Raw genomic sequence first — 20,661 nt, forward strand, 5'->3', positions numbered from 1 at the left:
TCAAGCCGGTTTGAGGTCATGACGTCACGTTCAAAACCTACTGAAGTAAAAACACCTTTAAGATTATCGACAGGGCTGTATGGATACATCTATAGTGTTATATATTTTTTGTTATATTTTTATATGTATAAAAATAATAATTATATATGGTTATCTTTGTAATACCTCAATATTAGGAAAGCCCTCTGACGTCACAACTCAAACTAGCTTGATATCAAAGACCGCAAGGATAAACATGGATCCACATGAGGTTACATCATTATTTGGAGGATTATAACTGATTCGAATTTCTTTTCGGATATTGTTAAGGATTCGCTGATTGTAAGCCTTTTCAGTCTTTCGGATGAGAATTTGGGAAGAAGGAATATGGTTTTGATGCAAGTTCAGCATGATGGAAATTAGAGACCATCTATTCAAGTGTTATATAACTTTTCTATATTAATACATTTCTTATTTAGATGGCTAATGGTAGTGATTTATAACGTAGATTATTGTGAACTATTGCTCATGAAATCAGAGGTAAAAAAGTTCATGTAAGAAATTGTATGTGAACCGGCATAAATTATCCCGTTATGTAAAGCTAAACTCTATTTATCCATCGCATCTACATATAATTATTATCAACTTACATCATCCCTCCTATATTTCTCAGTATAAATTGTATCTCTTTTTGGTCTTCTTTCCGTCCATGATATTGGAAAGAAAAAGAAATCCAAACCCGGAAAAGAGGGGTATCCTGTCTGAAACATTTATGTGTCACACAGACTAAGTTAGATTAACCCAAAATTGTGATACAAAAGAAGAAAAACAGATCTCAAATTTATAAAACATTTTCCATTCCCATTATACTATTTTTTATAGTTCCGTATCCTCTCATAGAAGTCTTGAATAAATTTAAACAAAATTTACCTTAATATTACGCATTTAAAAAACCGTAAACTAACCGATGATAATTAAACATACATAAAATACAAGAATCTGTCCCACTGAATGTATTAAACTCCTACGAATCCTAGTTCCACTGAAAATATTTTAGCGCCGTACCTCCTCGCAGTGTTTTTGAAAAGATCGTCAGAGAAAAAGCGGCAAAGTTTTGGTGATTTTTCGTTCTTTTAAGCTCAGGTAGGTAGGTATTACGAGAAAATCTTTTGGAGTTTGTAGAGAAGGTCTTTTACAAGGTTTAGGTGAGTCAACTATTGCATCAGATATTAAAATATCTGTAAAAATAGAAAGTTATTAAACCTTTTGTCTAAGTCTGGGGTTTTACATCTCCAGTATTTGAATTAATTAGATTACTACACCCATAATTTCCCTTTTGAAATGAATCGCGTTCTTTGTCATGACCAGCCTCTTCAGTGAAATAAAAGTACTTGTTTCGAGGTGGAAATAAAGTATATTTATTTCCCTCCATTTTTACTTATCTCAAAGTTCAAGGTCGAGGCATATATATTTTTTTTAATGCAAAGTCATGCCTTGAATATCTTTTCGTAAGTGTTCTTCGTGTGAATTATTAGCATGTTTTGCCATTACTTGTATTAATGACAAACAGATATAACTTGAAATAATTTGAACTAATATTATTTTTACATTTTTGAAAAATAGGTTAAATTATTGTTATCATTTTTGTAAAATTCTCATGAATGTCAATGGAATATATGATTTTACTAATGATAAGAAGTAGTTTTTAGATTCTTCTATTTATTTATCACTGCAACATTTTGCCAAAATAATGAAAATAGGACTATCAAGGAGAGAACTTTTACAGTAATGCAAAGAAGAAACCAAAAATAGTGTTGCCTTTTTTGATATATGGTAATTATCCGGAATAAGAATAGGTGGAAATTGAGAAAAAAATATTGCAATAGTCATAAAGAACAAATAGAATGAGACTATTTGGTACAGTAAATAAGTAGTCAAACTACAAATAATCCCACAATTGCATATGAATATCAGTGGACTGCTCATCAAGTAATATCTTGACTCTGCACCTTGTCAATAACCAATATACCTCCACCAAGTACATTCTGGCAAGAAAGAGCTTATAAATATCCCTAGTGATTTATTGTCAAATGAAGAACCAACACGGCACCTGTCTTGCCAGAACATATATGATTGAGACTTGTTGGCCTTTATCAGAGCGCAGTGTGAAGGCTACGGCATTGTGGTCTAATTCTGATGTGTTGATGTTTGCTCAGTGATGTACGTAATACTCAAAGGCGCTGCAAATATTTTTGAGCTTAATAAAAACAACCACTCTACCCATCCACAATCTAAGATATTCTGCCTGGGCTGGTCATCTTAAGATATGGGTTTTCTATTATTTTCCAGACTTATGGTATTATATATAAGAGTGTATGATATATTAGGAAAGTTATACTAATTAGCAGTCATATGACAGGGCATCGTAACTGAAGGAATAACTAGCTTGTAATCCCAACACTCCCGTCGCAAAGTTTGCAAAGATCTAGGAAACAGATAGCTTTATTTTTAAGTATACTGATTATATGCAAATTTTATAGGATTTCTGTATATATACTTATTCAGTTTTCTCAGATGACCTATTTTCAAAAATAAATGTTTGCGCTTTATAAAGTCTAGGAAAGGCTATTTTTTTCATACAAAGTTTAAACATGACTAAAATAAATAAAATACAAATTAACAGTCTACAGAAAGCCATTGCAAGTTCAAAATGTACTATCTTGCTTCCCAAGTAGTGACATAAAGTTGTTCTCATCTGCCCAGGTCATCAGAGTGTAGCAGGTCTCTCTTGATATTCCTACACTTGATAGACTTTTTGATGCATTTTTTTGTATTTCTGATTATTTCTTGGTTAGTTATGATGATTATTATTATCTTTGAAAAATCAGGGGAAGGAAAAGCCTTTCTGATTATTCCATGGTTGCTTATAAGGATTATAATTATTGAAAAATCAGGGGAAGAAGAATGCCCTACTGAGCCTCTGTCCTTCTGACAATCTGTGCACATCACTGGATAAAACTATAAGTGGGCTGGGTTTCATAAGTAAAAAAAAATGTTACTTATAACATGAGATATTTTGCATGTTTTCAGTGTCTGGCCAGAATATGAATAACTGATATCTATCACTAAGGACAATGAATATTATGGTTAATTCTTTATAAATTTCCTAAACACCTGCTGTGACATTTGAGAATGGGAGTACCACCTTGATCGATGAAGGAAGGCATATGATCTCATGTCCAACTAAATCAATTTTCTTCTAAAGGAACATAAATGTAGATTGTAAATACTTTTATGAACTATATTCCCCAGAACTGATGTCTCTCCTTTTATTGCAGGTGATGGATAATCCAGGTCGAAGTTTGTATTTTGGAGGCAGCATACATGTTGATGGCATCAGAGCCCCAGACCAGGAAGAAGAGGAGGAAGACGAAGAGGAAAACCGAAAACGGGAAGCGGAGATTCAGGGGATGCTGGCAAATGCTTTTGACGACCTAGAAGACGATGAGTCTTTCGCCCAACAATCTGGCTATAACTCCTTTGCCTTTGGAAAGGAAAGAAGGGATTCTGCCTATTATGAAGATGGTCGAGGAAGGAAGGAGGAGGGCAGTGAAGCTTCGTATAGGCATTATGATGCTGGGGATGGACAGGGGGATTATGTATTTGATAGGTTTGGAAGTGAGTCCCAAGACAAGAGGGTTGAGTTTGCTAACAGAGAAATTTATAGTGAGGGTTTCAGTGAGCATGAACAGCTAGGCAATGGGATCCTGAATGGGGACCATCCTTCTCAAGCCAACAGTTCAGGGAGTGTTACACCATGGAGTGATGATAGCCATGATGAGGAAAGCTCACAGAGATTTGCCCCTTTGGCTTATCATGAAACTGCTCATGACCCATACCACATTACTGCTCATGATGAACACACTGGACTGGACTTGGATCCAAGTGACTATAGACCAGATGCACACAAGGATTATAGGGAGACCTCTATAGTATATGACAACCAAGTGGCTGACTATCAGGCCGACAAGTATAGATCCCTTGTCAATAGAGAAACACAGGAGAAAGTCACAGAGGCAGATTTTCGTGCTGCAGACACTCCACAAGATCAGATGAAGCTCTTGTATGAAGCTCGGGGAAGGGAACTTGACAGGCTATCATCAGAGCTGTCGAAACTGAAATTTGAGAGTAGCCGTGACATTCGTGTCCTACAGCATCAAATCAATCTAGTCACATCAGACAGTGAAAGCAAAACAGCCAACATAAATCAGTTACAAACTTTGCTGTCAGAGAAAGAGGAGAGGATAAAGAGCATGGCAGGGGACCTAAAGGAACTCCAGAATAAACTGAGCACCAAGGAAAATGAAAACAAAAAGCTGCACTTTGAGTTAGAGACAGCACAATCAACCTTATCTAGTCTGGAGTGTCAGATATCAGAACTCAAAGCTGCTGACACACTCACAAGGAACCAGAAATTACATGAAGATTTTGTGACAAAGCTAAAACAAGGTAATGAGGAGGAGAGAGAAATGTTGATAAACAAACTGCAAGATGCGCAAAATCAAGCTGAACAAAATCAAAAGGAGGTCACTCGACTCAGAGAGGAATTGAGGAGTCTGAGAGCAACTTATGACGAGTCCCTCGTTCAGAAGACGGAAACCGTGACAAAGTTAACGGTGACCAATGAAACTTTGCGAAGGCAGTATGAAGACCTCATGAAATCCCATGATGGCCAGCAGATAATAGAACTGCAGATTAAAGTCCGAAGTCTGGAAGCCATCAAGGAGAAGCTTGAGAATCAAGTCTGTTCCTTAGAATCTGAAGTAGAGAAGGCAAAGGAGGAGATTGATGGTTTTGACACAGCAATTAAACTAGGCATACTTAGTGAAGTGATTCCTGGGGAAGACTCTATGGTTCAGCTAGGAATAAAGAAGGCACTGAACTATGACGACACTATACCAGGAGAACGACAGGCAGCTGGGGAGAAGTACACAGAAGCTCAGGAGAAACTGAAGTTAAAAGATGAATTGAAAAGAAGTTTAATGAGCAACAAAGCAAAGAGAGATGAGATTTGTCATTTGCAAGAAGAAGCCAGTGGGAAACAGCTTCAGATTAAAAAGCTTGAGAGTGAATTGAAATCAGCACAAACAGAAATAAAGGAGCTGAAGACTAACCTTCTGAGGATGGAGTTAGCACAAGAGGAAAAGCAGCTAAAGGAAAAAAAGGAAACAAAAACTGATGATGGAGAATTAACAGCTGTTTGTGCTGAAAACATTGGTCTGAAAGAGGAATTAATTCTCTTACATGGTTCTTTAAAAGGCTTAGAAGAATCTTTCACAGCAGTCAAAAATGTTGTTGAAAATTATCAACAGTACTTGCCGAATCTAAGTCAGGAAACATATAATGAATGCATGAGGAGGTTTGATAAACTTATTGCTATTGCTGATTTATGCTCTATTTCTGTGAAAGATGTAAAACATTATCATGACAAGCTTTCTGAAATGCGGGATAAAAACAATAACATACAAAAGAAGCAAGCACTGTGGGAAAAGCAAGTTGACAGTGTAGAAAGAAAGCTGAAAGTTTTTGAAAATATGATTGTGTCAGCTAAATCTGACAAAGGAAGTGGCTCTGAGTATGGCCATGCAGTCAATGTACTTGAGAGACTACTTAAGGATTTCATAGAGCAAACAGGATTTGTCAAAGACGATATCCGTACACTCCACAGCACTGAGCTCAGTCTCAAAGACCAGCTAACAAAAGCAAAACTCCAGGTAGTAGAGCTTCAGAGAGCCATTAGTAGTCTGAAGAAGGAGAAAGATCTGCATGAGAAAAATATGGATATTCTGGCTGAGGAGAAGGAGAAGGAAAAGAAGGAAGCATTAGAAGATTGCCAAGACACTTACATGCGGTTCCATGAGGACGCCATGAAGGAACTTGAAACGAAGATGAGAAAAGAATATGAAAACATTTCTGACATACTGAAGAAGGAAGTAGCTAGACTTGCTGATGAATTGAGTGATACAAAAAAGATGTACATTAGTGTTTGTGAGGAAAAGAAAGAGTTAGAAGATCAGTTGAAAGTGAAGAAGGGTGATAATACTGAGTTCTCTGAAACACCAGTGATACAGTCAAACACATATCGAGTTTCACCTCATGATTCTGGTGTGGACTTTAATTCTTGTCAAAAAACAGGTTCTGTGCCAAGAGACCAGCTTCTATATACTAAGAAAATACAAGATCTTCAGGCAGAGATTGCCACTTTGAAAGAGGCATCACAAAAAGAAAATGAGAGGATAGAGTTACTCAAAGAAAGTCTGCAGGTACAGTTTGAACAGCGTCTGAAGGTGGAAACAGAGGCAGCCCGACAAGAGGTTTTGAAATCATTGGAGACTTTACAGAAAAAGTGTTCTACATTAGAAGAATGCAACCAGATCTTAAAGGATAGCTGCACTAGCTTAGAAGAAGAACTACAGGCTGTCAAGGAGACAAACAACAATTCTGAAACCTGTTCCAAGGAGATCGAAAATTGTCGTTACATACTGGAGAGGCAGCGGAAACAGTTTGAGAAGAAGGAGGACGAACTCAGACTTCAACACGAGAAAGAAATTGGTGATTTTAAGAATCTTCTTGCAGCCACAAAGAGCAAGAAATTACAGGAGGCTGAAACAGTTGAGGAGTATAAGAAGAAGCTTGCAGAAAAGGATAAACAGATAAAGTCAGTTATTGAAGACTTTGCAAGAGTGAAAAACAAGTTGGAAGCAAAGGAAGCTGAAAGCGAACAGGAAGTACAGAGAATGACTGACATAATCCTCAACTTGGAGAGTGAAGTGAAAGAGCAGCAAGAAGAGAAAAACTACACCCGGGCCAATTTCCAGAAGATGATACAAGATCTCCAGAACGACCTTGTGCTCGTGAAACAGAGTCTCAAGATTTCCGAGGATCGGTTGAAGGAGTATAAGGACTTGGACACCAAGTACAAGTCCATGAAACAGAAATTTGCCAAGTTCCAAGCCTCTTCAAAGGAACAAATAACATACTACAAAAGAGAGCTGAACAGATTGAATACAGAATATAGCAAAGCCAAGGAGACATTGCTGGAAAGGGTTAAGCATTTCATTGAAGAAATTAGGGGGAAATGTGTTCTGTGTATTGATAATACAGTGTTAACTCTTCAAAATGTTGAGAGCACAAAGCATCCTATTGACAACATAATAACTAAATTGCAGGCATTTTCCAGAGAACTGAAAAGCTTTTCATTGCAGTTGATGTGAGAGGAAGTGTAATGTTCTGATTTTTTTTTCTGCATCTTGCAAATGCCAAAGAGTAAACTTAAAAGTGAGTCTGTGATACAGTGGTGTGACTAAGGAAATGAATTATTTTTTGTCTATTCAAACAATGGAAGATTTTACTTTCTTTCAGGGATGTTTGTTAATAAAGCAGGACCCATTTTTCATACTTAAATATGAAAGTCTATTGTTTTTTGTACATAGATATTTATAATTTTGTATAAAATGCACAGACCAGAATAAGAAGATTTACCATATAGAATATAAGACTTCACATGTACAGTAGATGTCATAATAAATATGAAATTGATATATGTATATGTTATACCTAAACCTCTATATTGCCATATCAGTAACTGTTCTGCATAACTATTATTGACCAAAAGGGAAGAAGAACATTATTGATTGAAATATTTTTATTGCAACCAAATAATCATGTTCATAATTTTGTTTACTGTGTAAAACTGCAATAAATTAGCTACATTGTGCATATATGTGTTATACATTATGATGATATATGACATGTAATTAAAAGTATATATCTGCATAAAATGCACTTACAAATGCACCAGTCAGTTTAAAAATGAACTATCAAATGAAGGCAATGATGTGTGTATGTTTGTGTGATACAAATATATGTATACATATATACTATAAGTATATATATTCCATTATATATACAGGATTGTGTTAATAAGAAGTGAGTTAATTTCAAAATCTGTAGAAAGTTAAGCTGTATATATACTTGTAAGAAACAAGAAATTCATATACACTAATATATTCATTACTTTTTCTTTAGCTAAAAGAGATGACAGATATGAATGTGTTTATATATAGTCTTATCAGAAAGTATTAGCATTCACTTGATTTTTCAGAGCAAGATGACTGCAGTCAGCACAGCACCCTCTTTAGATGCCTTGGAGGAAGGCTTCCGGAACAAGATTGCTGCTTTACAGGTAAGGTTTGCGGTTCTCAGATTAATGATCAATCCATTTGTTCGTGAGATGAAACATAGCTGTAATAAATGCTGATTAATAGAGGGTGAGGTTTTGAATCTGCCAAGGATTCATCTTCGGATAAATCATGAAAGGAAGAGGATCCTTTTCCTTTTTTGCTTTGCCTATTATTAGCTGTGTTTCATTTTACCTGTGTATGCATATTACCGTTTTTGTATTTTTATCCATTTGCCCATCTTTCTAATGTTTCCCTTTTTCATGTCTTTTTTAAAATACTTGGAAGAAGAATCAGTCATACTCTATTAACTGCCTTTTGCACAAACTGATAACTATTAAGGAAATACTTTCAGTAGTATTTTAAAGATGTTTAGGGATTTAGAATATTTAGAAGTTAATCCCTCAAATAACTGTGGCAGGCTGTGAATAAATTATCATTATTTTATGTATATCTACATGTTTATCTCTGCTTCTCATCCTTTTTCTTATATTTTAAAACTGAAACAAATGAAGGTTAGTAAGGACTCATTGACTCCTGAAAGAAGAAGAACAGGGAGGAGTTACTTGGGTTCCCTCCCTTCCCTTCTCTTTGTCACTGCCCCTTCCACCTCTTCCCATCTTTCCCCCAGTCATCCCACCCTTCTTGTACTTTCACAGTCACTCTATTCCCTCTCTCTTCCTCTCACCCTCCCTCCCTCATTCATTCATTTACTCCCATTCATTTCATGCTGTAGATATGCGCTGACCTCCGAGGGGGCTGGAAGGAGGATACCGTGATAGAATTTGGGCAGCTGAAGCAGGAGTTACAGTCCATACGGCAGGAAATCCTCAGATTCAGAGCCATCATCACCAACTCCAAAAAGGACCTGCTCACTGCACGCTCTCTCCTAGATCATATGCAAGAGCTATGTACCCGACTTGCGCACATGAAGACCAACCTCCCGTCTCACTTGCCGCGAGCTAATGGCAATCCTCCCGCCACTAAGGCTTTACCCGAACAAGTGGTTACGGACAACGGCAAAAAAGAGAAAGCTCCTGCAAATAATCAAGAAAAGGTGAGTTTGAAATGGTTCTTTATTTTTTAAGTTTTTTTTTTTTTTTTTAGTTATTTATATTTTTATTATTTTCAAGAAATTTTATGAAATGATGAACTTGTTTTGAATATTTTGTGATTGAGGATTATCATCTTTTTTTTTTTTTTTTTTTTTTTTTTAGATATTTGATAAATGACATTTATTAACCCATTGCAGACAGGGGATAGATTTGCTTGCCCAGTTTCCAGGATAGGTTTAATTTGAGAGCAAGGCAGCTTCATGCAATATACCTGGACTTTTCCTACTCTTTCAGTCACTCATTGTGAAACTAGAGCCATTTTAGTGTTTTAATTTTTGTGGGTTTTGTTGTATTGAGAGGCTTATATGTCTCATATCACAGGCTCTATCAGTGCTGACTATAATTGTAGTATACTGTAGGCTCGATATCAGCACATTCTTTTCTTTATACTCAGTGTGATAGAATTATTGCTGTTTTATGGGAGGACAAAAAGCAACTTTATTTTTTTTGTATTCGTTTACTGTCATGAATAAATACAAAACATATAACCATCCATAATGAAGATAACATGAAGAGGAAGGAAAGCTGTGCTTATTACAGTGAGTGTCACAGTAAAAGCATCCCTACTGGCACAAAGGCACATTGTAGACACTGGGCATTCTGCCTGCACATCCTTCATCGGCAGTAATTTAGAGCAAGAGGTCAACAACTTGCTATGTGCCATCGCTCTATAAAGATTGTACTTGCTAAAGACCATGGATGGGTGCCATTCAGGGCTATCTCTCCTGGTTCTAGAAGAAAGTGGTGCCTTCTAGGTTTAGATTTAGGTGAAACCTATTTTGCTTAATATTAAGGCAATTAGCAATTATGACTGCAGTTGTCATCATTACTAAAACATTACTCATAGCAAAATAAAATAACACAGGTATCCAAAATTCCTGAACATCAAGTATGTCATGACACCTGTTGTCAGGCCAAAGCCCGTGTCATGCATGTCATGACACCCGTCTGGAGAAATTTTTGTTTAGATTATTGGGAGCCTAAAATTTACTGTTCTTTTTTCTTGAAGAATTGTTTTAAAATATTTGTCCAAGAGAATTGTATAGGTCATAAAATACTGAAGAATATTTTATAGCTATAGTTCAAGAATATTTACTTAAAGCATTTAGTTGCAAGGTTGCTGACCAAATGCTCAGTTGAAGATCTGATTCAAGAATTTGACAAATAATTTTGCTAATACAATTTCTTTCTCATTTAGCCAGCACCAAAGAAGGAACCTGGAAAATCATCTCAGATACCTACTCTTACATATGCAACTGTTAAGGAATTTAATGATGTGCCCAAGTAAGTGTGAAATTCTTTTTTTTTATTTTTTGCTTGATCTGCATTGAAATTTACAGTCTAGATTTATTTCTATACTTTGAATATTCTTAATATTAGTCTTTACTTGCACTCTTATACTGCTAATTTATGGTTATGATATAGCTGAAAGTGTCAGGGTATTATTCATGAAAATGGCATCATCTGCACACTAGTGTACTATACGTGGTTGTCTAAAAAAGAAGAAAAAAAAAAAAAAAAGTGGCTACTGGCTCAAAAGTTTCCTTAGTAAATGATAAACTATCATACTCTTAGCTTTTAGTTGATATTTCAAATGTTTTCATCATTTTGCTACATTTAACCACAGTTTAACTTTGTACTACACTTGCAAAGATTTATTTCTGCTTATAATTTCATTACACTTCCTGGTTTTATGACTCATTTTATATCTAATTATCAACTTATCCAAAATAATTGCTTTTGTATTATCTTCCTGCCTTGATATCCAAGATATTATCCTATTTTTTGTATATATAACCTGTTTAACATACAGGCATGGGTTCTCAAAAAGTATGCAAGATTTGCTAGGAAGACTGTGGAAAATCTTTCTGAATCTAGAGTATTACACAATTTTTATATTATTTTCATCAGACATTTAAAGCTGGGTTTTGCTTGTAAGGAGCACTTTGTCATTTAACATTATAGAAAGACAGACTAAGGAATATTTTACTGATGCAAATTGTGTTATGTTAGGTATATTCGAGGACGTCTACAATATGAACAAGTTAACGTTGCAATTGATGAGTTCAACAAGACCCTAGAGGCCAAATACACCCTGATGAGGCGGCCGCGAGCTAAGCTTTCCGAGGTCGACATGAAAGTTTTTACGGCATGCAGGCAACAGGAAAACCAGGAAACCAAAGGTGGGTCTGGCATGCTGCTGCTGTTTTAGTGGCTTCTAATGGTTATTTTGCATTCACTAAATACTACTTTTAATTTATGTATATATTTTTGACCCTGTAGTTTACTATCTTTATGTAAGGTTGTAAATGCTTGAATATGCTTTAATTTATATAAGAATACAGCTGTACCTTAACCCATTCATGCCGGGGGCATTCCAGCTTTGCAAGTTGTAATGCCGGGGCTCAAAAATGCATAGGACTAAATTAATTAAATGATCGACCCCATATGACGGCACCCTGTGAATGGGTCTTGAATGCGCGGTACCCGTGGTGTACCACCCGTCCAGAGAGGGTTAACCCTCTCTGGACGGGTGGTACACTACTGTACCGCTCATTCAAAAGCCCAGTGGCCGGGCGGCACAGTATTGTGCCAGCTATTTAATTGATTTAGGCCTAAGCATTCGAAAGCCCCGGCATTGTGACATTCAAGGCTAGAATGCCCCCGTCGTGAGTGGGTTAAGGGGGAGGGGTTGTAAAATCATAGTGAATCCCATGTTAAATTGCTTATGTGTTCTTTTTGTAACGCCTCCCTTATTTATTGACCAATTGCTTTCATTCAAAAAGCATTCTAATCAGAAAGGATAGGAGATTACCATTTGCTGCTGTTTATCTTTATACAATGTTAAAAAAAAAAGATGTAAATTTATGAAAAAAATACTTTCATGAGAATGAGAAGTGCAAAGGGGGAGAGCATTTTTTAAATACAAAAAACATTGAGGAAGCAAGTGATGAAGTTGAAGTAGTTATTGTATTTTACCTATTGCAGCTAAGGACTTGAAATTCACAGGATATGAAGAAGAGTTTCCTTCATCTACTCCATTTGTTGTTTACATATGGTTTCAGTGGTACTTGACTTCACCACTGTAATCAGTTTTTTTAATAGGCATTTTGCATTATTTAATATCAAACTTTATATACCAAAAGCAACAGCAAGTATGACATTTTATCCCCCCCAGTTGACCGCTTACAATACCCCCTTATCATTTCAGGTCTGTTTTTTGTCGTTGATAACGACATCAAGCGCTGGAGTGGCTTGAAGCTGGACAGTAATGGTCGTTCGATGATGACTGTTCTTCGCACACTCAGGCGCATAAGAGAAGTACGCGGCCCAGGAAGTCTAGTGCGATTTGCAGTCTTGTAAAATTCCTAGTTAAAGTTTTGATATAAAAATGGAGATCAAGTAGTTTCTACAGGTGTGTTAAGGAAAATGGCTAGATATACTCAATAAACTTTTATTTTTATTGGTTGCACATGCATCCAGATTTAGATATGTTCTGCACTAGAATTTATATTGTCAATGTTTTTGTATGTCATGCTTTAGTTTACTTTTAAAAATATTGTGAACTGGAGCTGATGTTCTGAATGAACTGCATGAAAATAAAGTTATAATATTTATTATTCTTTCATTCATTCATTCCCATGATAGAGAACAGAATTCTACTGTAAACATTATCACTGGAAATATCATAAGACAGGATAATTTAGTCATTGTAAAATTAGTGAAGTGTGTATTGTAATAATGGATTTACATACTCATTAGATTTTTCATTGTGGTTTTCTAAATATTAATAGAAGATTTACAAGAGTGATACCTGTAATTGGAAAGTATTCAAGAAAAACATTGCCTTTACATGCATAGATGTTTTGAGTGCTTTCTTAAGGAGCCATGGCTACTCGTGAGCCCTGAAAATGTAAACTATTATGAATATTGTAAATTCATCAAAAAAAGGTATTTCAGACTATAGTATTAAGCCCACAATCAGCACAAATTTAACCCATAATCTGAAGAAAAATTTGATTGTGAAATTATATGTAAAAAATTTGATTTTCAAATCATGTTGGATACACCAGAAAAAATGTTATTCATTAATTCTTGGCTATCTATGAAGATGCCTTGGTTCTAAGCTTGTAATACCAGCATCACGTATAATGGTAATATTCCTGTTCTGTAATATTGTCAGGGTACAATGACAATTTAAAGGCAATTTCAGAAATTATAGCATTGGACCCCCAGTTCAGCCCTTGGCTTGTTTAGCCATCGTGCAGGTATGTTACTGGAATATCAATTGTCACAACCCTCCCCTGGCCATGGGCACTCGCGTGTCTCTGCTAAGAGGGATGTTGACCTTTCATAAACCAATCAACATTACCGGATGTGAGGGACAACCTGACAATACTTCCAATGGTAGCGTACAGAACATCCTGAAAAGAGAGAAAGCACAAGTCACTCCATGTTGTCACAGCTACTCAAAAGAAATACATTTTGGACAGTTAAAGAAAACACAAAAGTAAACATTACAATTAACAAAAAAATAATAGTATCAATTCAAACAAAACTAAAAAACTGTAATGCATACAAACCGTTGACAACAAGCAACCTCCATTCTGGACCTTCCTCTTTGTGGGCCACAAGGCCTGCCACAAGACTGTAGTGGGAGTCAATCAGCAGTAGGCCAAGTTCTCCCAAAAGTGGCAGTCTCTCTCTCCATCCTAATGGGGTGTGGGTCTGCATTACAACAATCCGCTCGAGGGGATGCTGTTTGTAAATGACTGGGTGGGGGAAAATTGTCCTCTGTTACCACAGTCTCAGCAGGCAGGAAGTAGGGCTTCAGATGGTTTCACTTTAGGCTGAGGTTTTTGATCTCTGACCTCCCACACTACAGGACCCAAGTGCTTCTCAATTCAGCATGGGCCCCCTTCATCTAGGTTGAAGGGATCCTCCCAACCTCAGTAACCTGTGTAAGGCAAGGGTACCTTCCTCAAAGTTGGCAGGCTCCTATTACAAACTTTCATGTTTTTTTGTGACCGCATGGAATCCTGAACAGGGAGAGGACGAGCATGGGCGAGTTGCTGCAAGTAAACATCAGTGTCACTGTCCTGAAGGTTTGTAAGACTACAAGGGAAAACAATCTACCTGGCAGGAGATAGAGGGGTTGATCGCCTACAGAACAGTGAATAATGGCCAATCCCATGGAACTAGAGCAGCTAGGCCATCCTTCACCATCTGTTAGCTCAAGAATCCCACTACACTGGGGGGGTGGTATGTCACAGAATAGAGAAGTATCGAATCTCAGGCTGATGAAGCAGCGTCCTCCAAAGCTCATTGGTAAATTCGGTCAGTAAGAATTTTAGAGGGGGACCAAAGAATAATGTATTGAAGCAACATGTCAGCACTTTTATCTCCGAGAGATACTAACTGACCGTGAATGATGGTCTACAATGGAAAGAACATAGCAATAACCACTTGAGACTAAGGTCAAGGAGATTTGCAGATACTATATGGAGGGGAGGTGGTCCACCTTCCATGGCAACTCGACTCATGGAACCTTTCCGTTTCTGGCAAAAACTATGTGCTACAAACTGCTTCACCTGGCCCAGCATGTTAGGGAACCAATACATATTTTCGCAGGTTCACCTGGACTTATGGGTCAAACACCCTTACTGTGTTGTGTCAGACAGGGCACATGACCAATAAACAGCACGTGGCGATCCATCTGCATCACGCTGGAAGACAGACCCAAGCGCTCGTGCTGATGCATCTACATGGGCTTCGAAGGGTTACTGGTGATGTAGAGAGGGACCTCTTCAGGCACTTGGCACTAGCCTGGGCTTCTAGGGTCCAACTGGGAATAAGTCCTCTCGTCGGCGCCCGGATGTTGGAGCTGCATCCTGGACACGGCTTGTACTGGGCATGGCATGTGCTGATGTCGTGGTTCCGGAGCAGCGCTAGAGCAAGCGGCTAGGGCAGATGCCACCGACACAGGCGTTAATCTAGCTATCCCCTCGTGCAGTGTAGCATTCTCCGAGTGCCTGCGGGCGTCCCATTACCGCAGCTAGTTGCCTTGACATCTGGGACTGGTCGTAACTTAGAACTGGCATAGATCTTCATCCAAAACATTGGTAGGAGAGATCGATGATGGCCGTAAGCCAGAGGGCTGCCGATAATTTTAGTCTCAACCATACTTCAACCAGATTCTCTGAATTCACACAACTCACCAGACGTCGCTCGTCGGCGGCGAACATAGGCCCAGCTGAGTTTCCCGTCCTCTACACCAATTACCTGTCGATAAAAGCGGTCTTAATAAACCGAATGAACATATAACTACAATAACCACTAAAAAAATAAAAACAAAAAACAGGCAGGCTTATAAAATCAACTATGACATCACCACAGTTAACTAACACATCCATAAAGAAATAAAAAGTAAATCGGCAAAACTAAAATGTCGCAACTTTCAAGAGATGCCGGCAGATCATAACTACACCACATCCCCGCCGCTGTCACCGAAATTATGTAAGGGTACAATGACAATTTAAGAGATTATAACAATTCATTAGTGCCTAAAAACTCATAAATAGCTTGGCTGGGCTTGTGATATACAGGCTGTGAGGGGTACTTAACTCAGGCTTTCTCCTTACAAACAGTGATGCATCCTCTCAGGTATGTAGCTCGCCCAGGACTGCCGTTTTTCTTGCCTGAAAAAAATGCATTCCTGGGCGTTCGGACGGGGTCTTGGATCTGCCAACGACCCTGTTCAACCCTTAGATCGTTTAGCCATCATGCAAGTGTTTGCCAGGTTGTTTTCGTGATCGTAATCACTTTATCAAATGATGTATTACGAAGAGCGAGTAAATTATGAGTGAAAATTTGAGCATCTACATTTTTATGTCTACCTGTATTTACATATAATTGAAATATTTAACTAGGGAGACACCCCCTCACCTCAAAAGTTACCTAACTCATTTCACAATTAGGCAGGGTCTATATCCCTAAGTAAACAACTTTTGGTAGCTTTGGCAAACAATTGTACAGCCAGTGCCTGTAGTTGAACAATAGTCTCTTCCTTTCACCATTGTTGACTATTGGGAATTATCTGCCACACCAACAACTAGGTCATTGGCGGGTTCAGCTATGTTGAGCATGGATAACACTCTCAAGCCTGTTAACCATCTACTGGCTATTATTTGAAATTACTGCCCAACTGCCTACTTAATATTGTGGACATCACAAACATGCCTGACGGACCTTTCCTATTGAACCTCAAAGTTCCCACAATGTTTGTAATGATATTTTTTTTTTCTTTTGATTTCAACATGTTAATGCACTGAGGTGGGGATATTTTATCAATCTAAAACATTAAGATATTTCTCACCCAAAATATTGATGTAAATAGTAAAAAACAAACCAAAACACTAGGCCATAGGTCTGTACAATATTCTGCATTACGAGTATACTGCTCATTAATCCTAAAGGATATGCGCTTATATATATTGCCAAAATACACTAATCACTTTCATCTGTTCCAATTCAATCTGCACGATCAATTAACATGCAATTTTAGAATTTTTGACTCTCTCTGGAATATTGGTCTAAATTATGTACAAAATTATATGTTGAAAAAGATACGAGACTGAATAACACAATGCAATAGATGTACTTAACATGTATATTTCTGAAGACGTTTATTAAAACTCGTTAATTAAATCTTTTGTGTCTCATTTATACCCTTTTCTACATTTGTCATGAGCTCTATAATTCATCTCTGCCTGAGTTTGACTGAGTGTAGTACTTACGCTTGGATTTATATCAGTTATGGTCATAGTAAAATATATTTGTTTACATAGGTCGCATGTAAATGAAATAAAGAAATTGCTTTAAGTGCTTTATTTTAAAGAAATGTAGTACAAAATATATTTCCTTGTATAACAAAATGGAATGGATTTTCATATAATTTCCCATACAGGGGTACTGGTTGGAATTTTACATTTCTTATTATAAGTATGGGAAAATTCTCTTCCTTAAGTAACATATTTATACTTTTAGGTTAACAAAATCCTTATTTGCATAAATGTGTCTCCTAATATAATTTTTCAAATAAAACTATAATTCTTGTAACAAATCAAATAATATGCTTTTCCTTTTGAAGCCTTTCCAATATATATCCTGGATTGTGGTTATAGAAAGTATGAACATGCTACTTTATTACTATGTGAAAGTAATAATGCAAGGTGATAAAAGAGCCAAATGCAATACCACACAAAATGTTTAAACCAGCTCTGCTCATGCTATAAATTTGTGCAAAAGGATATACTGTAGAAACAAATCATCTATTCCCTTTCCTGCATAAAATTAAAATTTCATAAAAAATGGGAAGGCTTATACAAAAGGTGTTTATATGACAAAGATTACAAGCAAATCTTTAAGTAAATGACAGAGGCCATCCGCAAAGCACCTTCCAAGACCTCATCAATATTACTGTTGCCGTCCAATCTACTTGGGGCAAGGGGTGGTGCGCAGATATTCCTTGCCAGAGGGCACCTGGTGAACTTTGTGCTCGGGGAACAGTTTCTTGGCTTCTGCAGATGGGATGGAGGGTATGACCATGCAGTTTTCGCCAGCCTTCCAGTCGGCGGGGGTTGCCACCTTCTTTTCGGCCGTGAGCTGAAGGGAATCGATGACACGTAGGACTTCACTGAAAACGAGTAAAGGGAGGATGTGAGAGGTAAGCTCGTAAAGAAGTCTTCTGTATAACATTAATTGCAGTCATGTTAATTTATTAGATACTTAGTAACCATTAGCTAAAACAATATCAGCTATTCTTCCCACTATTGTGATGTTGCAATTACTTCCCACTAATGTCATGTTGCAATTACTATATTTCCATTTTTCCTCCAATTCTATAAATAAAAATCCCAACCCAACATTTTAGTATCATCTCATCAAAATCACCAAAAAGTAAACCCAAACACACATTTATAACAACACTGACTCCCTTTCCCTTGTCTCCACTTACTCAAAGTTACGTCCAGTTGTGGCAGGGTACAGAATGGAGAGCTTCAGCTTCTTGTCGGGCCCAATGAGGAAGACTGCACGAGCAGTCAGGGGCATACCTGCGGCATCCTTCTCTTCGGGGTCGAGCATGCCTAATTTGACAGCCAATTCACGCTTCTCATCGGCAACAATAGGGAAAGGGAACTCTCCTGAGAGGCAGTTGTAAGCCTCGATATCCTGTAAGAAGATAAAAAATGTGATAGTGATATGTGGCATACAATATCATACTAAATGTGACATGAAGCTTTGATGGAATCACTGAAAGTTATTATAATATAGAACCTTGATGTAAAGACAACCTATTGAAAGAATGTGAGAGAAGAAGAAAAATCAAAGATATAGCACCATAACTAAAATCACACACACACACACAAAATTCACTGTACCTTAATCCAGCCAAGATGGTCCTTCACACTATCGCATGAAACGGCCAGCATCTTAAAATTCCTCTTTGTGAATTCAGGAGCCAACTTGGCTACCCTTCCCAGTTCTGTTGTGCAGACTGGAGTATAGTCAGCTGGGTGGGAGAACAGAATGCCCCATCTGTAAATAAAATGGTAAATATATGAAAGAACTGAACAGAAATAAGGAACAAGAAAGATTTAAAAGATAAAAAAAAAAAAGATAAAAGCAGAAATAACTAGAAATATGCAAGCTTAAAATGAAAAATTGAATATAAAATAGAATGCTTTATGAGGTATGCAACATGCTGAATTAGAAAAAAATAAAAAAAATATGTGACCAATGCTTTCAAGGTACAATACATTAACACTTCAAAATGCTTTGCCACTGATATGCATCTAAAAATAAATAAAGGAAAGCAATATAGATAATCACATCAGTTGAGGTGTTGCTCCTATAAAAAAAAAAGGATAATGTTTTCTTAGTAATAGCTCTAATAAATGTTAACTTTGTACCTGTATCAAAATATATCATAGGAGGCATGCAGAGAATATATGAATGACTCTTATGCATTTGTACGCTTATAAAATCTCAGTACAATACTCTATTGTCATTCTGCCGTCAACCTTAATTAATTCAACACCTGATAATCCCTATCTTGCAACTGCTGATAAGAGAAAGAGAAGGAGAGGGAGAGGGACAGACAGATTATAGGAAATAAATTTTGGTAATGTTTTTTTTTTAGCATTCTTGACACTCTTGTCCTATGGGAAATAAGTTTATCTGTCATTTGTCATTTCCACAGTATTACACAAAGTACAGGACCAAGAAAAGAAAAAAAAAGAACAGAACAGAACAGAAATGGACCAACTCTAGCAAATGACGACAAGCTTTGGCCACGTAAATTCTGACGAGATAGAGCCTAAATTGGTTCCAAATTTGACAAAAAATTACCAAGGCTTCTAAATCCCTTTCCATGTGGAGGAGTCTCAGTCCCATGGTTGCTGGCCCTTCAGGTTCAATATCAGATTGCACAGATTAATCCACAAACCATTAAAAGTAATTTACAACTCCTTATAAGGAAATAGTCGTTTTCCTTATTAGTAAAATTAATGATAGTCTTAACATTTACCAAATTTTATGTACCTATGTGCCAAGTCCTGCATTGGCACTTTAGCAAAGGCCAATGAACCAATGTCAAATTTGATGATAAATTGCCAGGGTGGACTGCAAGCTCTATCTGCCCGAATACACATGGAGGAGCATTAAAACCATAGCCATGTTGACAGCTTTAGTTCCTACAAATACCCTTTTTCAACATCTGATTGCCATGCTATGCTTCATATTGTACAGCTTAACTTGAGTAGAAGGGAGTGTCACCTCAGTCCCTTTCCAAGAATTCAACTATTGCAAGGTTCTAAACTGGAAATTACCAAAGCTTTATATATAATCTCTTATGAAACCAATTCTACGCATATTTCCATATTCCTCTCCTACTTGTTGAACCAAATTCCTAAAAGCCAAGGTTAGGATTCTGATATAATTTCCCACATCCGCCAATGCAGCATATATACATTTTATCACATTAGCATATATACATTTTAATCTTTCTTAGTAAAATCACGAAAATACAAAAGAAAGTAGCAAGTTTGGCGTATCACTACCCGCGGGTGTGACAGGTTGTAAGTCATCCTATTTGTAAATGTAATCTAATATCCTTCTGTAAAGAATGACACCACATTCCTTAAGTGAAAATCTATCTAAGCCGTACTGGAGACTCTACTTAAATGCAGAACATTAGTATATAATGAAGAACAAGCACGGAAATCTTGATGAAGTGATAGTGCCGGCTTGGCGTAGAAGAAACAAAC

At 37.0% G+C, this 20,661-nt stretch overlaps 3 protein-coding genes across 5 annotated transcripts in view; 2 read left to right on the forward strand and 1 right to left on the reverse strand.

Annotated features, from left to right (window-relative positions):
- The first annotated feature begins 1,037 nt into the window (after positions 1-1,037).
- On the forward strand, positions 1,038-7,580 carry LOC147470080 (uncharacterized). 2 transcript variants are annotated; one of them, XM_086546183.1, is made up of 2 exons: positions 1,038-1,122; positions 3,318-7,580. In XM_086546183.1, the coding sequence occupies exon 2, from the start codon at positions 3,321-3,323 to the stop codon at positions 7,251-7,253; it is 3,933 nt and encodes a 1,310-aa protein (XP_086402309.1). In that variant the 5' UTR covers positions 1,038-1,122; positions 3,318-3,320; the 3' UTR covers positions 7,254-7,580. The 2 variants fall into 2 exon arrangements, with proteins under 2 accessions (XP_086402309.1, XP_086402310.1); XM_086546184.1 differs by having other exon boundaries at positions 1,043-1,126.
- LOC122267426 (SKA complex subunit 1) lies at positions 3,631-12,951 on the forward strand. 2 transcript variants are annotated; one of them, XM_086546186.1, is made up of 6 exons: positions 3,631-3,657; positions 8,144-8,224; positions 8,956-9,276; positions 10,533-10,618; positions 11,348-11,517; positions 12,546-12,951. In XM_086546186.1, the coding sequence occupies exons 1-6, from the start codon at positions 3,637-3,639 to the stop codon at positions 12,695-12,697; spliced, it is 831 nt and encodes a 276-aa protein (XP_086402312.1). In that variant the 5' UTR covers positions 3,631-3,636; the 3' UTR covers positions 12,698-12,951. The 2 variants fall into 2 exon arrangements, with proteins under 2 accessions (XP_086402312.1, XP_086402311.1); XM_086546185.1 differs by lacking the exon at positions 3,631-3,657 and adding an exon at positions 7,711-7,968.
- A 4,255-nt stretch (positions 12,952-17,206) lies between these two features.
- The window catches only part of Prx6a (Peroxiredoxin 6a), a 3,644-nt gene continuing 189 nt past the window's right edge, over positions 17,207-20,661 (reverse strand). Inside the window, exons 2-4 of the mRNA XM_043037458.2 lie at positions 18,775-18,931; positions 18,351-18,565; positions 17,207-18,029 (exon numbers count right to left, since the gene is read on the reverse strand). Of these exons, the coding sequence (XP_042893392.2) occupies positions 17,828-18,029; positions 18,351-18,565; positions 18,775-18,931 (574 nt within the window). The 3' untranslated portion in view covers positions 17,207-17,827. The remainder of the gene's footprint in view (positions 18,030-18,350; positions 18,566-18,774; positions 18,932-20,661) is intronic.

This window comes from Penaeus japonicus, unplaced genomic scaffold (genome assembly GCF_977035675.1).
Source record: "Penaeus japonicus unplaced genomic scaffold, GWHDUDI00000001_assembly GWHDUDI00000017, whole genome shotgun sequence".
Taxonomy (NCBI): Eukaryota; Metazoa; Arthropoda; class Malacostraca; order Decapoda; family Penaeidae; genus Penaeus; species Penaeus japonicus.

Excerpts from the sequence above, each read along its gene's own strand:
- LOC147470080 (XM_086546183.1), top strand. The coding sequence starts at position 3,321 with ATGGATAATCCAGGTCGAAGTTTGTATTTTGGAGGCAGCATACATGTT.
- LOC122267426 (XM_086546186.1), top strand. The coding sequence starts at position 3,637 with ATGTATTTGATAGGTTTGGAA. Across the intron at positions 8,225-8,955 it reads ACAAGATTGCTGCTTTACAG|ATATGCGCTGACCTCCGAGG; the intron begins GTAAGGTTTGCG and ends TTCATGCTGTAG. Across the intron at positions 11,518-12,545 it reads GGAAAACCAGGAAACCAAAG|GTCTGTTTTTTGTCGTTGAT; the intron begins GTGGGTCTGGCA and ends TTATCATTTCAG.